At 36.1% G+C, this 13,155-nt stretch overlaps 1 protein-coding gene across 1 annotated transcript; it reads right to left on the reverse strand.

The window, feature by feature from the left end:
• Window positions 1-10,176: 10,176 nt before the first annotated feature.
• Window positions 10,177-11,223, reverse strand: LOC149195583 (uncharacterized). Its single transcript, XM_089408558.1, has 2 exons — window positions 11,134-11,223; window positions 10,177-10,998 (listed from the first exon to the last, which is right to left on the reverse strand). The coding sequence occupies exons 1-2, from the start codon at window positions 11,221-11,223 to the stop codon at window positions 10,177-10,179; spliced, it is 912 nt and encodes a 303-aa protein (XP_089264684.1).
• Window positions 11,224-13,155: the final 1,932 nt, after the last annotated feature.

Consider the following 13,155-nt stretch of genomic DNA (forward strand, 5'->3'; position numbering starts at 1 on the left):
TTTACCACTCCAGAGCTCATGAGGAGTTTGAGTGCTGTTCACTCGGACATTTGTCTTGTTGAGAATAATAACCGCCGCATGTGCAGCTTCACCCCAGAAGGTTGCAGGGGTTCCTGATTCATCAAGCATAGCACGAGCCATTTGCTGGATTGTTCTGTTCATTCTTTCAACTACTCCATTTTGCTGAGGAGTTCTAGCTGTAGAAAATTCTCTCCTTATCCCATGTTCATCACAGAAATCGAAAAATTCATTTGAAGTAAATTCCCCACCTCTGTCAGATCTGAGGCACTTAATTTTGTGACCTGATTCATTTTCAACCAAGGCTTTGAAGGATTTGAATTTTTCGAATGCTTCATCTTTGTGCTTCATAAGTCCTAACCAAACAAACCTGGAGAAATCGTCAATAAATAATATCAAGTATTCCTCTCCTCTAGGTGTTCTTTTTCTGAATGGTCCACATACATCTGTATGTACTAGCTCAAGAGGCATGCTGGCTGATCCTTCTTTCTCTGGAAAGTTAGTTCTGGTTTGTTTTCCAAACTGACATGATCTGCATATGGTGTTGTCAGGAATTTTGATATCTGGAAGATCGCGAACTGCCTGATATTTGCAAGCTTTCCTTATTTGTGAGAAGCTTAGATGTCCCAACCTTCGATGCCATAGCCAGTGCTCTTCATCCTTGCTTAGATAGCATTGTTGTTGTCCTTCATCAAATATGTATAGATTATTTGGAGTTCTTTTTCCTTTGAGAACTGTTTTACCTGTATCAAGATCACGAACAAGGCATCCATTTGATCTGAATATAACCTCGGTTCTTTGATCACACATCTGGCTGACACTTAGTAGATTATGCTTCAATCCATCAACAAACAAAACATTTCCAGCCTTAACATCTTCTTTTAAAGGAGCAATACCTTTTCCTTTTATAGTTGCAGGAGTATCATTTCCAAAAGAGACTTTCTTTCCCTTTTCTAAATTAGAATAAGACTCAAGTTTTTCTTTATCACCTGTCATATGCTTCGAACATCCACTGTCAATGTACCATAGATTTTCTTGTCCTTCTGCATAAAATGCTATCCCACATCTTTCTGTTTGAGGTTCCTTTATTCTCCATGTTTTGGTGCCTGAGGCTTGTTCCTTTTTCTGCTCTTGTACCTTTCTTTCCGGAAACCTGCTTCTGCATTCAAAGTCTTTATGTCCAAAATTATTGCAAATAGAACATTCAACTTCATTTTCAAGAGCTGAAAAGTTGTTATAGGTCCTTTTTGTAATCCCTGTCATACTTCTTTGTTTTTGAGCTTCCCTAGTCATGATTGTTTTATACGCAACACATTGAGCTGCTTTGTGACCAAAGTTATGGCAAGAAAAGCATTGTCCATTGAAGAAGCTTCTGCGATTATTGGATCTACCAGCCAACTGATTGTAATTTCTATTTTCATCTATTCTTGAACCAAATTGAGAAGATTTTACCTGTGGCTGGTTGTGGCTTTTGTTCACCCTTAAGCTGGATTGCCCCTGATAGTTTCTGTTTGACATTTGTCCCTGCTTTACCTGATGATCTTCCTTGTGCTCTTGCTCATTTCTTCTTGCTGCATCAAGATAACTTTTTGAAGTGGATGCTTGAGAAGTTTCTCCATTATAGCCCAAACCTGTCTTATTTAGTGGAGACCGCTGCACACTGATAATCTCATCCAAAGTTTCAGATCCTTTGACAAACTTGAGATTAATAGTTTTTGTTTTCTCAATTTCTTTTCTAAGACCAACAATTTCACCTTCTAATTTTTCAAGATGTTTTTCCTTTTCATCAATTTGGAATTGTAGAGTATCAATAATCATGTTCTTTTCTTCTATGCATCTCTTGAGTCTAGTAATTTCATCATAAAGGTTATCCACATCTACAGCATCCTCATAATCATCATCTTCAAATGCCATTAACAACCTATATTTATTACCTTGTTCATCTTCATCACTGTTTGATAAGCCATCACTATCTTCATGGGTGTAGTAGCTTTTCTTATTTGCGCTTTGTTTCTTGTTCCATCTAACTGGTTCCTTTCCTTTATCCTTATAAGAGCATTTTGCAGCATAATGACCTACTCTTCCACAAGCAAAGCATTTGAAAGGTAGCTTACCTCTGAACCTTCCAGAACCTCTTTGAAGATTTCTGACAAAATTTGATTCTTCTTCCTCTTCTTCTGGATCATGGCTTGCTTCATAGTAATCTTCTTTGCCTGATGCTTTAAAAGCAGCCTCCCTTCTGTCTGATGGTCCTCCCTTTCTCATTTCATAAGCAGTTAGAATTCCATGTAGCTGAGACATAGTAAGAACACGGAGATTTTCTTTTTCTTCTATTGCAGATACTTTGGATTCAAACTTGGGGGATAATGATCTTAGAATCTTTTGAACTACTATGGACTCCTTTACTTCTTCACCCAAATTTTTCATACAATTAACAATCTCATCTACCCGAAGAAAATAATTAGCCACACTTTCATCATTATACATCTTGAGAGTCTCATATTGAATCCTGAGAGTTTGAAGTTTAGCTTGTTTTACCTGTTCATCTCCTTCATAGCTTGTGATCATTTTGTCCCATATTTCTTTTGCTGATTTGAAGTGCATTACCTTCATGAATTCTGTTTGGGATATACTTCCTAATAGAGTACTGACTGCTTTTGCATTTGTTTCATACTTCTTTTTCTCAGCTGGATCTGTAGGAGTAGCTGAAGGAAAAGCATAGCCTGTTTCTACAATGTCCCAAACTTCAGTACCAAGAGATTGAAGATATGCAGTAACTCTTACCTTCCAATAATTGAAGTTTGTCCCATCAAAAACTGGTGGCCTGATTGATGCTTCTCTCTCGTAGTTGCTCATGATGAACAATCTACCTTCAAGCGATCAAGCTTTTCTGAAGGACCTGCTCTGATACCAATTGTTGGAAATAATACTGAGAGGGGGGCTGAATCAGTATTATTAAGCAATTTACCAAATCTTCCTTATTTGATCTTTTGAATTATTCTTGCATATCAGTACCATAAAATAATGAGCTTGAATAAAGAAAATAGACAGTCACACCAAAGAACACAAGATGTAAGGTGGAAACCCAATGCGGGAGAAAACCACCTGCTGCAATATGTCTCTATCTTCTTTCAAGAAATTCTTTTACAATGATTTTGTACTGGTGCAGTCCTTTACCAGCACGCAGGCTGCAACCTGCAGAGAGCTACAACTCTCTCTCGTTTTCCAGTTTCTCCTGGAAGGGAGCTACAACCCCCTACTTCTTTTCATGAAGAATCAAATGATCAACAAGTATATAACAGATACAGTCCACTACAGATATCAGATCAGTAATTATAGAAATAACCCAGAACACCTTATGAACAGAAATATACAGTCAACAGATCATCTTAAGACAGGGACGCATATTTTCTTTCTGTGGCCTGCGACTGGACGCAGTCTACGCACTGTTCCTCTATGCTTTGCTGCGACCGGCGCACTCCGAAACACTATCGCGCCGCGTCTTTTGCTTCAGAGACGCACCCAATAACACAGTCGCGCCGCGTCCTTTGCCTCAGAGACGCACCTGAGCCTTTACTGTACTGCGTCCCGGCGCACTTGCCCTTCACTGAAACTGCGTCCCTTCAGATATAAAAGATATGAGGACTTCAGAACCAACCCAAACACTCAGATCCACAGATCTGATCATGCGCCATAGAGATCACAGTCCATTAGAAGATTCGCCCTCATAGATCTGGACTAGATCTCACCAAAAGATATTCAACCAAGATGATGCTTAATCCAAATGAACTCCTTTGCTTTATATAGGCAAGCTTCTCCCCAAAACATGGAACAATACCACGAGCCGACACCATAGAAACACAAAACCGTCGGCTAGATACCACGCAAGAAACCCCCACGTGCTTTTCTCTGCCTTGAAATGTGTGCACTGGGCGGACGCACCTCCTGAACGGCTGGCCGGCGTCCCTGGACGCGGGTTCTGTATGGTATACCTGCGGGGACGCACTTGCTGAACATATTTCCTGCGTCCTTCTTGATTTATCACCTGAATGGGTTTTCCATCAAGGACAACACCTGAATCATAATGCCAACTGACGATACATAGTTCCATTCACCTCTTTGGTTCCATCATCACTGCACAATTTGACATTCTGTTCTAAAGGAGTAGATGTTGCCTTGCATTCAATCATATTGAATCTTTTAAGTATTTCCCTTGTATATTTTCTTTGTGTGATCAATGTCTTACCAGGCTCCCTCCACACTTCAAGACCTAAACAATAATGCAATTCACCAAGATCCTTCATCTCAAATACATGTGACAATTGATTTTTAATTTCTTCAATCAACTTGCATGCATTTCCTGTTATGATTAGATCATCAACATATACAGATATCAAAGCCACATTCTTGTCTTCATCTTCCTTGATGTATAAATTAGGATCATTCTTGCTTCTTATAAAACCTTTCTCATAAAAGAAAGAATCAATTTTCACATACCATGATCTTGGTGCTTGTTTCAAGCCATATAAAGCTTTCTTTAACCTGCAAACCAGATGCTCCTGTCCCTGTTTTACAAACCCTTCAGGTTGAACTAAATAAACTTCTTCTTTTAACTCACCATTCAAAAATGCAGATTTGACATCTAATTGGTGCATTTTCCAATTATATTTTGTAGCTAATGCAATAATAATTCTAATTTTGTTCATCTTAGCTACAGGTGCAAAGGTATCTTCATAATCAATTCCCTCCTTTTGTGAATATCCTTTGGCAACCAATCTAGCTTTATGTTTATCAATACTTCCATCAGCATTAAATTTAAATTTATAAAGCCATTTGCATCCTACGGGAACTTTGTTTTTAGGCAATTCTGTTAATTCCCATGTGTCATTCTTCATTATAGAGTTATATTCTTCATTCATTGCATTTCTCCATTCTTCATATTCTTTAGCTTCATCATAGCTTGAAGGTTCTACAACATTCATAACCTGAGACATTAATGCATAATCTTTATACCTTACAGGTACCTGACTTTGACGTGATGACCTTCTTGGAGTTTTACTGCTTTCATCTTTCTTTTGGCTTTGCAGAGTCTCCTCTCCTCTCTTTGGAGTGTCATGACTACTTGATCCTACTTGTTCTTGATCTTGTACATGTTCCTGTGCTTGTTCCTGTTCTTGTTCAATACTTGTATCTAATTTGACATAATCATCAATATTATGCCATACACTATTATTTATTTTATCACCTTCATTTGCATTCTCATGAAACACCACATCCCTACTTGCAAGCAGTCTATGAGTATTGGGATCAAACAACTTATATGCTTTCTGATTATCACAATAGCCAATAAATATGCACTTAATTGCCTTTGCATCAAGTTTTCTTCTTTCATCTTTTGGAATATGAGCATATGCCTTGCAACCAAAAACTCTTAAATGACTCACTTTTGGTTTGTACCCATAAAATGCTTCAAAAGGTGTTTTAAGCTCTAAACTTTTGGTTGGACTCCTATTTTTCAAATAAACAGCAGTATTAACGGCTTCAGCCCAAAAAACATTAGAGATATTTTTACCTTGAAGCATACTACGTGCACATTCAACTAGTGTTCTGTTTTTCCTCTCAGCAACTCCATTTTGCTGAGGTGTATGTGGCACTGTAAATTGTTGTTGAATCCCATTGCTTTTACAATATTGATTAAATTCTCTTGATTTGAATTCTCCCCCTTGATCAGATCTCAAGATTTTGATATAATTACCAGTTTGTTTTTCTACCATATTCTTAAATTCTTTAAAATACTCAAAAACATCACTCTTCTTTCTTATGAAATAAACCCATGTATATCTAGATCTATCATCCACAAAAATAAGAAAATACCATGCTCCACCAATAGATCTAGTTTGCATAGGTCCACATACATCAATATGAATTAATTCAAGTATTTCCCTTTGCCTTTTTTCTTTATGTATAGGAAATTCCTCCCTATGTTGCTTGCCAAGTACACATGCCTCACATTCAACATGATCATTTTTCAAGACAGGAAGACCTTCAACCATAGTGTTCTTTTGCAGTAGCATTAAATCTTTGTGATTTAGATGTCCATACCTTTGATGCCATAAATTTTCTGTTGATATTGCTGTAGATGCTAATGCTTGATGACTTTTCCTGGTCACATCCAACTTATACAAACCTCCAACTCTGGTTCCTGTGGCAATAACCTTGTATTTATCTTGAATGTCTTTCACTACACACTGTGATTTAACAAATTCCACCTTCAAATCTTGGTCAGTAATAGTAGAAACAGAAATTAAATTCTTTTTAATATCAGGGACATACATCACATTATGAATATGTTTCTCTTGCCCATTAGACAAATTCACACCTATTACTCCATAACCTTGAACTTTAAGTGCTCTGTTATCTCCTAGACAAACATATGTTCCATCAATATTTTCATGATATTCATCAAACCACTCCTTATTACAAGACATATGGAGTGATGCACCAGAATCAATGAACCAAGCATTCTTATCATCATTTTCCACAGACAATGCAGCATCAGAAACAAACAATTTAAGATTTTTAAATCCATCATTGATATCTTTGTCCACAAAATTTCCATTATGCCTTCTGTTTCTTTGCCTAGTCTCATTATATTTCCTTTTATAGCAATCTTTAGAATGATGCCCAGGTTTGCCACAATAATAACACTCATCATTTTTCTTTGGAAATTTAGACTGTATCATACCTCTTTGCTTTGCTTGAAACTTGCCTCCTTTGTTCTTGTCCCAAGGTTTGCCTCTGTATGGATATTTGCCCTTGGCCACCAATGCCAAATCTGAACTGCTAGAGCCCAAAAAATTCTTCATCCTCTCCTCCTCTTGTAGAAGAATTCCTGTCAATTCATCAAATGAAGGGGGTTTTTCTCTAGCTACAAGACTTGAAACAAAAATTTGATAATCTTGCACTAAGCCATTTAATACGATGGTGACTAAGTCAGTATTAGACACCTTTTCACCAATATCTCCTAACTTATCACTTAAATCTTTGAGACGAGATATAAAATTGCTTATATTTTCATTTGCTTCCATTTTTAAGGATAAAAGCTTAGTCTTCAAAAACAAGATCCGGTTTGTATTTGTTGTTTCATACAAACCCTTCAATGTATCCCATGTTTCTTTTGATGTCTTGCAGTCTCTGATATGAGGAATGATGTTGTCCTTTACGGACATACGCAGCAGCACCTTTGCTTTTGTCTCCCTTCTCTCCCAATCTGGGATAGAACCTGCAACAGTGGGTTTGGGCTCATCCCCACTTACAATGGACCACAAATTATTACCTTCTAAAATAGTCATTAGCTTGAATTTCCAGTTTACATAATTTTCGCCATCAAGCTTGGTGGATTCATTCATATAATTATCAAGCAACAAATTTGCCATGATAAGAAGCTTTCTCCAATCACCAATATTCAAATATTAGAGAGGGCAAACTCACAAAAAACCACAACTTACAACTTCAATATTTCCTTAATAATAACAACCCTCCAACACACTTTTCCTCTCCCTTTTTTCTGTCACTAAATCATAAAAAGAACACACATTCATTCAATCACAAAGCCGCTACCAAAGAATTCATTCAATAATTCTTCACTTTCGACATAAGGCCATTATCGAGCTCTACTTGAACTTCTAGAGCTTGTAGGACCTATTGATAATGCAAATGATTTGAATAAACTTGGAGGACTCACTGCACTTGTCAAAGAGCTTAACAGAGAAGAGAAAGAACTGCGCACAATTGCTGCATGGGTTCTTGGACAAGCAAGTAATAACAATCCTGTTGTCCAAAAGCAGATAATTGAACTAAATGTCTTACCAGAACCTACAATCCTGTTGTCCAAAAGAAGATAATTGAACTAAATGTCTTACCAGAACCTACAACACACAGTCCTCTATCTTCCCGATCAACCTTCATTTCAACAGTCAAGGTGCATCCTCTGCCGCCACCGCCAGTACAACCAGGACCTCCCAAGCGCACAACGCACAGCTCACCACACTTCTGCTGTGCACACCAGGCTGAAAAGAAGAACAGATCACCAAAACGTTGCTGCTGGTCTCCTTGTACACTCCACCAAGCCTCACACAGCTCTAGACCACACAGCTCCTCTGCAGCACAGCAACTCACTCCTCACACAGCGCTTCTGCAACAGAGCGACACACAACTCACACAGTTTCTCGACCTCACTGCTCTGATACCATGACAGAGAGAGAGCAACTACGCACAAACACAGAACAAGAAACACATTCAAGACATCTGAACGCTTGCTTCATTCACAGATCAAACAGATATATATACATGCTACAGAAGTTTCTGGAGATCATTAGAGTCGGTGGCTTGCTGGAGAAGTTTCCCCATTGTCAATGTATCTGCCGACTTCATTAAATATAACAACGGCTTTCTAGATTCAGCATTTACTGTTTCTGTTGAATTTTAGTGGCAGGTAGTTGGAATTATTCATGGTTTCTAACAAATACAACTCAAAGTCGGGAGGGATACCTACTAAAACTAATCCCAAACCTTTGCCGATGATGTAGGTAACATAAAATCTACTACTTTCATAATCCGTAACTTCATAGTATTCGTAAATACAAGACGTGCTAAGGAAATCGGGGGATGTGCGAGGAAATTCAACAATGAGATATTAGAAATTAAATTTCATACTTGTTCAATTCCGGTGGTGAGGTTAAGTGGATTGCAAATTTCCAAAATATTCTGAGATCTGATGGATATGAACGCTTGACCGCGCCTATGTCAATGGGATCCGAAAATCTTCAGGAAATTTGCAATCGATTTAAAGATGACCATTCCACCCAAAAAGAGTGCCACACATACCATAAACTGAATTCAAACCTCAATTCACATCATTGACTAGTTCAACTACATTATCCCCAATTCACCTCATTGACTAGTGACATTATCGATCATAAATTTAAGTAAATGTGAAAGTAAATGTTTTTATAAATTTAATGCTATATTTATAAATTTAATGCTATATTTATTGATAAATAAAAAGAAAAAAAAACAACATTCATCTTATAAAATTTTGTAGGAAACTAAACCACCTCAAATTGTTAGAAAAACAACATATTGATATCTATATCAGTATAATAAAAAAACCATCATTAATTTAAAACATAATCAATCGACCTATTTATTAGAAGAACAACATATTGATAACTATATCAGTATAATAAAAAACCAAACCATCATTAGTTTGAAACATAATCAATCAACCTATTTATTATATTTGTTAATAAAAAATCCATAATATATTAAATAAAAAATTGTTTTTTTATTTATTTTCTTTCTAATTTCAATTTCCATAATCTTAATTATATTATTAACTGTTGCTTTTTCATATTAAATTTTTGTTTTAGGAAGTTGACAATAATATTAACCTAAATAGCTTTACGTTTTTTTTAATAAGTAATATTTATACTTGTTAAAATTTTTAAGTAATATTTATAATTATCAAAATAAGATTTTAACGATCACAATAGCTCCACCATTATTGATTTATTGAATCCATCCTTATAGTTCTAGATTTTATATAACGATGAATAATTCTATTACATAAAGTAATAACAAAAGTATAATGTAATATGGTTAAGATTTTAATTTCCTTCTTACACTTCAGTAAATCTAAAACTTGCATACATGATCTAAACCGCTCTACAACACTGGGTAAACCAAAAACCTGTATACATTTCAACTCTATCCTATACATTTACCATGCTTATTAAATTGATAATATCCCTGAACCATATACTCTTTCACCATGTTTGTACGTAGTAAAATCTAAAAAATTAAAAAACAATTCAGAAAAGGAGGGGGGAATCGGAATCACCTGCGTAAATCATATAACTCTATCCTATACATTTACCATGCTTACTAAGTTGATAATATCCCTGAACCATATAATCTTTCGCAGTATTTGTACATAGTAAACTCTTAAAAACTTAGAAGCCAATCCAGAAAAGTAGGAGGAAATCGGAATCACCAGTGTAAATCATATATTCATCCCAATATATGGATGACCATGAAGAAATTTAATGGTGCCAAAGGGAAAATAAAACTAACCCATATATATATTGTCATGAAAATCTATTTCCCTGAGAAACCTTGCTTCCTCAGCAGATCAGCAAGATAATGCGCTACAGACTGATATCCCATCTCTCGGGCTCTATATATTGTAATTCCTGTAGGTGGAATATTCCGTTTCGTCAAACAGAGAGAGCTGTTACAAATCCAGTATGGGTTACTTCCTTTCTCTTCTGAGCAATGAGGACACATCCAATTCTTATTTTCCCTCACCTCCTCAATATCTTCCCCATAACGCACTTTCAAACACGCTCGACAAAACACACCAGTGCTAGAATGACATCTTGAGCATTCTGTTTTGCCAATGCAAACCTTTGTAACGTCCCGATTACCACAACGTTCACAATCATCTTCCCCGCAGAGCATTTTCTGCCTGCAAAAATGACAACAAATTCCCACAATGGGGTCATAAACACTCCCTCTGCTTTTGCTGTTACAGCGCTGGGGCAATAAATCGGGAGACAGCAGCAGATCAGCCCGGGAACATTTGGGTAACATTGCTTTTGCCGGCCTGGTCTTACCATTTTCTTGAAATCTACTACGTGCCAAATTTCTTGTTCCAGTGGGATGATTCTTCTCATTATCTGACTGAAACAAACTCTCTCTTTTGATATGCGAAATGGGAGATCCAAGAATTTTGCATTCAGTGCTTGGGTTAGAAGATGGTCTGTTTTTCAAACGCTCTGAACGGCGAATTGCAGTTTTGTTTCCGAACATTGATTCCTGAGCAGAACGGTTTTTGAATTTTCTCAGAGATTTTGTGACCTTTAAGAATGCTTTCAGATCACTTGCCTGCTTTTGGATTCCTAACTGTGCCAGGCGAGCCTGGTTCTCCGCAATCCTGACCATGCGTACAGATTCATAGGCATTGTTTGGCCATTTTTCCTCTGTCAGGCTGCCCTTTAAGAATTCTTCCTCATCTCCTGCCCCCTTATGGAACCCCGCCTGTGCCTGGCTAGCCTGGTTTTCAGCAATCCTGGCCATGCGTAGAGATTCATAAGAATTGTTAGGGCATTTTTCTAGAGTCTGCGGGATCTTTGATTTCACCATTCTGGTACAAACACACAAACAGTTGCATGTAGCTATGACAGAGATGTGTTATGGAATGTGGACCCAACAGTGGAGGATGCGACTTAAATAATACAGATTCCATAATAACTTCCTTAGGTGCCGGATTATTGGTCGGCTGGATAAATTTGATTGGATGATGATTGTGCTAGTGATTTAGTATTTTGGAATTTAAAAAGCTAAGAATCTGATATGTTAGGAAAGTTGATATCATGATAAATTAATGAGGGTAAGAAATGGATACGTTAGGAACGATCGAAGGTTGGTACGATGATTATATTTGTTTTAATAGAATTTATAAAGATAAAAAAATGTATATGTAAGAAAGGTGGATATAAAGGTTGATATCATGGTAATTTGTGTGTATATTTTTATAGTAGGTAGTTATATAGATTTATGTTGTGTGCATGTTTACTTATGGTTTAAATTTCGATCTTATTAAGACTCATGTAACGTATAGGTGGAAGTCTTAGTAAGTGGTTGGACATTATTAAATTTACACACATCATATATCTAAAAATTTATATCAATATTATTGTAATTTTTTTAAGTTTAGATATTACAATATTTTTTATAATTTTATGAGAAATAATAATTCATATTAATATTATTGTAATTTTCTAAAGTTTAAATGTAATAATATTTTTAATAATTTAATGAAAAATAATATTATTGAATTAAAATTTATAAATAATTTTACAGGATTCTTATTTTTATTATTCTTTATATTAAATTCAAATAAATAATACTGAACGAAAATAAAAAATAAATTATGAATTTTTTAAATTTAAATTTGTATTTTACGATTGGCTTATTTAAATAAATAAATTAATTTAATATTCTGTAAAATTGAATAGTTTATATATATATCAAAAAATATTATATGCAATCAAGTGTTATAACATTTAATAAAATAGTAAATCCATTTATACTAGTCCATTTATGGAGATATTCCTTTGAATAGCAATATTGGTATTAAAGAAAAAATCTTAGATTTGGAAATATTAACCTCCATAAATGTAGCCATGGCAAAGTCACTTAGGATTTGTTTGTATGCAAGAGCTTCTTTGACCATGGGGTATCCCTACAGCATGGTATCATCAACAAATCGTTGATGAGTTAAGGCCTGTCCATTCTCAGAAAGTTGGAGACCCTTGATTTTACCGACTTCTTTTGCATGCTTGATAGACCGACCAAGTCCTTCCATCATGAGGATGAAGAGAAAGGGAGAGAGCAGATCTCCCTGCCTGAGGCCTCTTCAAGGAATAAAAGTCTCGAAGGGAGATCCATTAACCAAAATTGAAAAGATGGAGGAAGTTACCAGGGCCATGACCCATCTAACCCAGTTATGATCAAACCCAAAAGTAATAAGAACTCTCCTAATATAGGTCCAGTGCAACTTATCATAAGCTTTGGCTAGGTCCAATTGCATGATCATTCAAGCCTTCCTATTGCTAGTCAGTTAGTGCACCACCTCATGCGCTTGAATGATATTATTGAGAATTTTCCTGCCTTCCACATAAACAGATTGTTCCCTAGACACTAGAGTAGGAAGAATAGGTTTGAGTCTATTGGCAACAACCTTGGATATTATCTTGTAAACCACATTGCACAAAGCTATAGGTCTAAACTTATCTAGAGTTTGGGCTTTGTCCATTTTAGGGATCAGGGAGATGAAGGAGGTGTTGAGCACCTTCAGAATAGTTTAGAATTCATCCTGGAATATTCTACTACATTCAGAATATCTTGTTTAACAATATTCCGGCAAGCTTTAAAGAAATCTACATTGAAGCCATTAAGGCCTGGCGCTTTACCATTCTGCACTTCCTTGAGGACCTCACTAACCTCCTCTTCAGTCACTGGTCTATTGAGGTTGAAATTATCCTCTCTATATACCAGCCTAGGTATATGTCT

The sequence above is a fragment of the Pinus tabuliformis genome, chromosome 2_2 (genome assembly GCF_031772625.1).
Source record: "Pinus tabuliformis cultivar Carrire ecotype Pingquan chromosome 2_2, CPIR1, whole genome shotgun sequence".
Lineage (NCBI taxonomy): Eukaryota > Viridiplantae > Streptophyta > Pinopsida > Pinales > Pinaceae > Pinus > Pinus tabuliformis.

Excerpts from the sequence above, each read along its gene's own strand:
- LOC149195583 (XM_089408558.1), bottom strand. The coding sequence starts at position 11,223 with ATGGTGAAATCAAAGATCCCGCAGACTCTAGAAAAATGCCCTAACAAT. Across the intron at positions 10,999-11,133 it reads CCAGGATTGCTGAAAACCAG|GCTCGCCTGGCACAGTTAGG; the intron begins GCTAGCCAGGCA and ends GCGGAGAACCAG.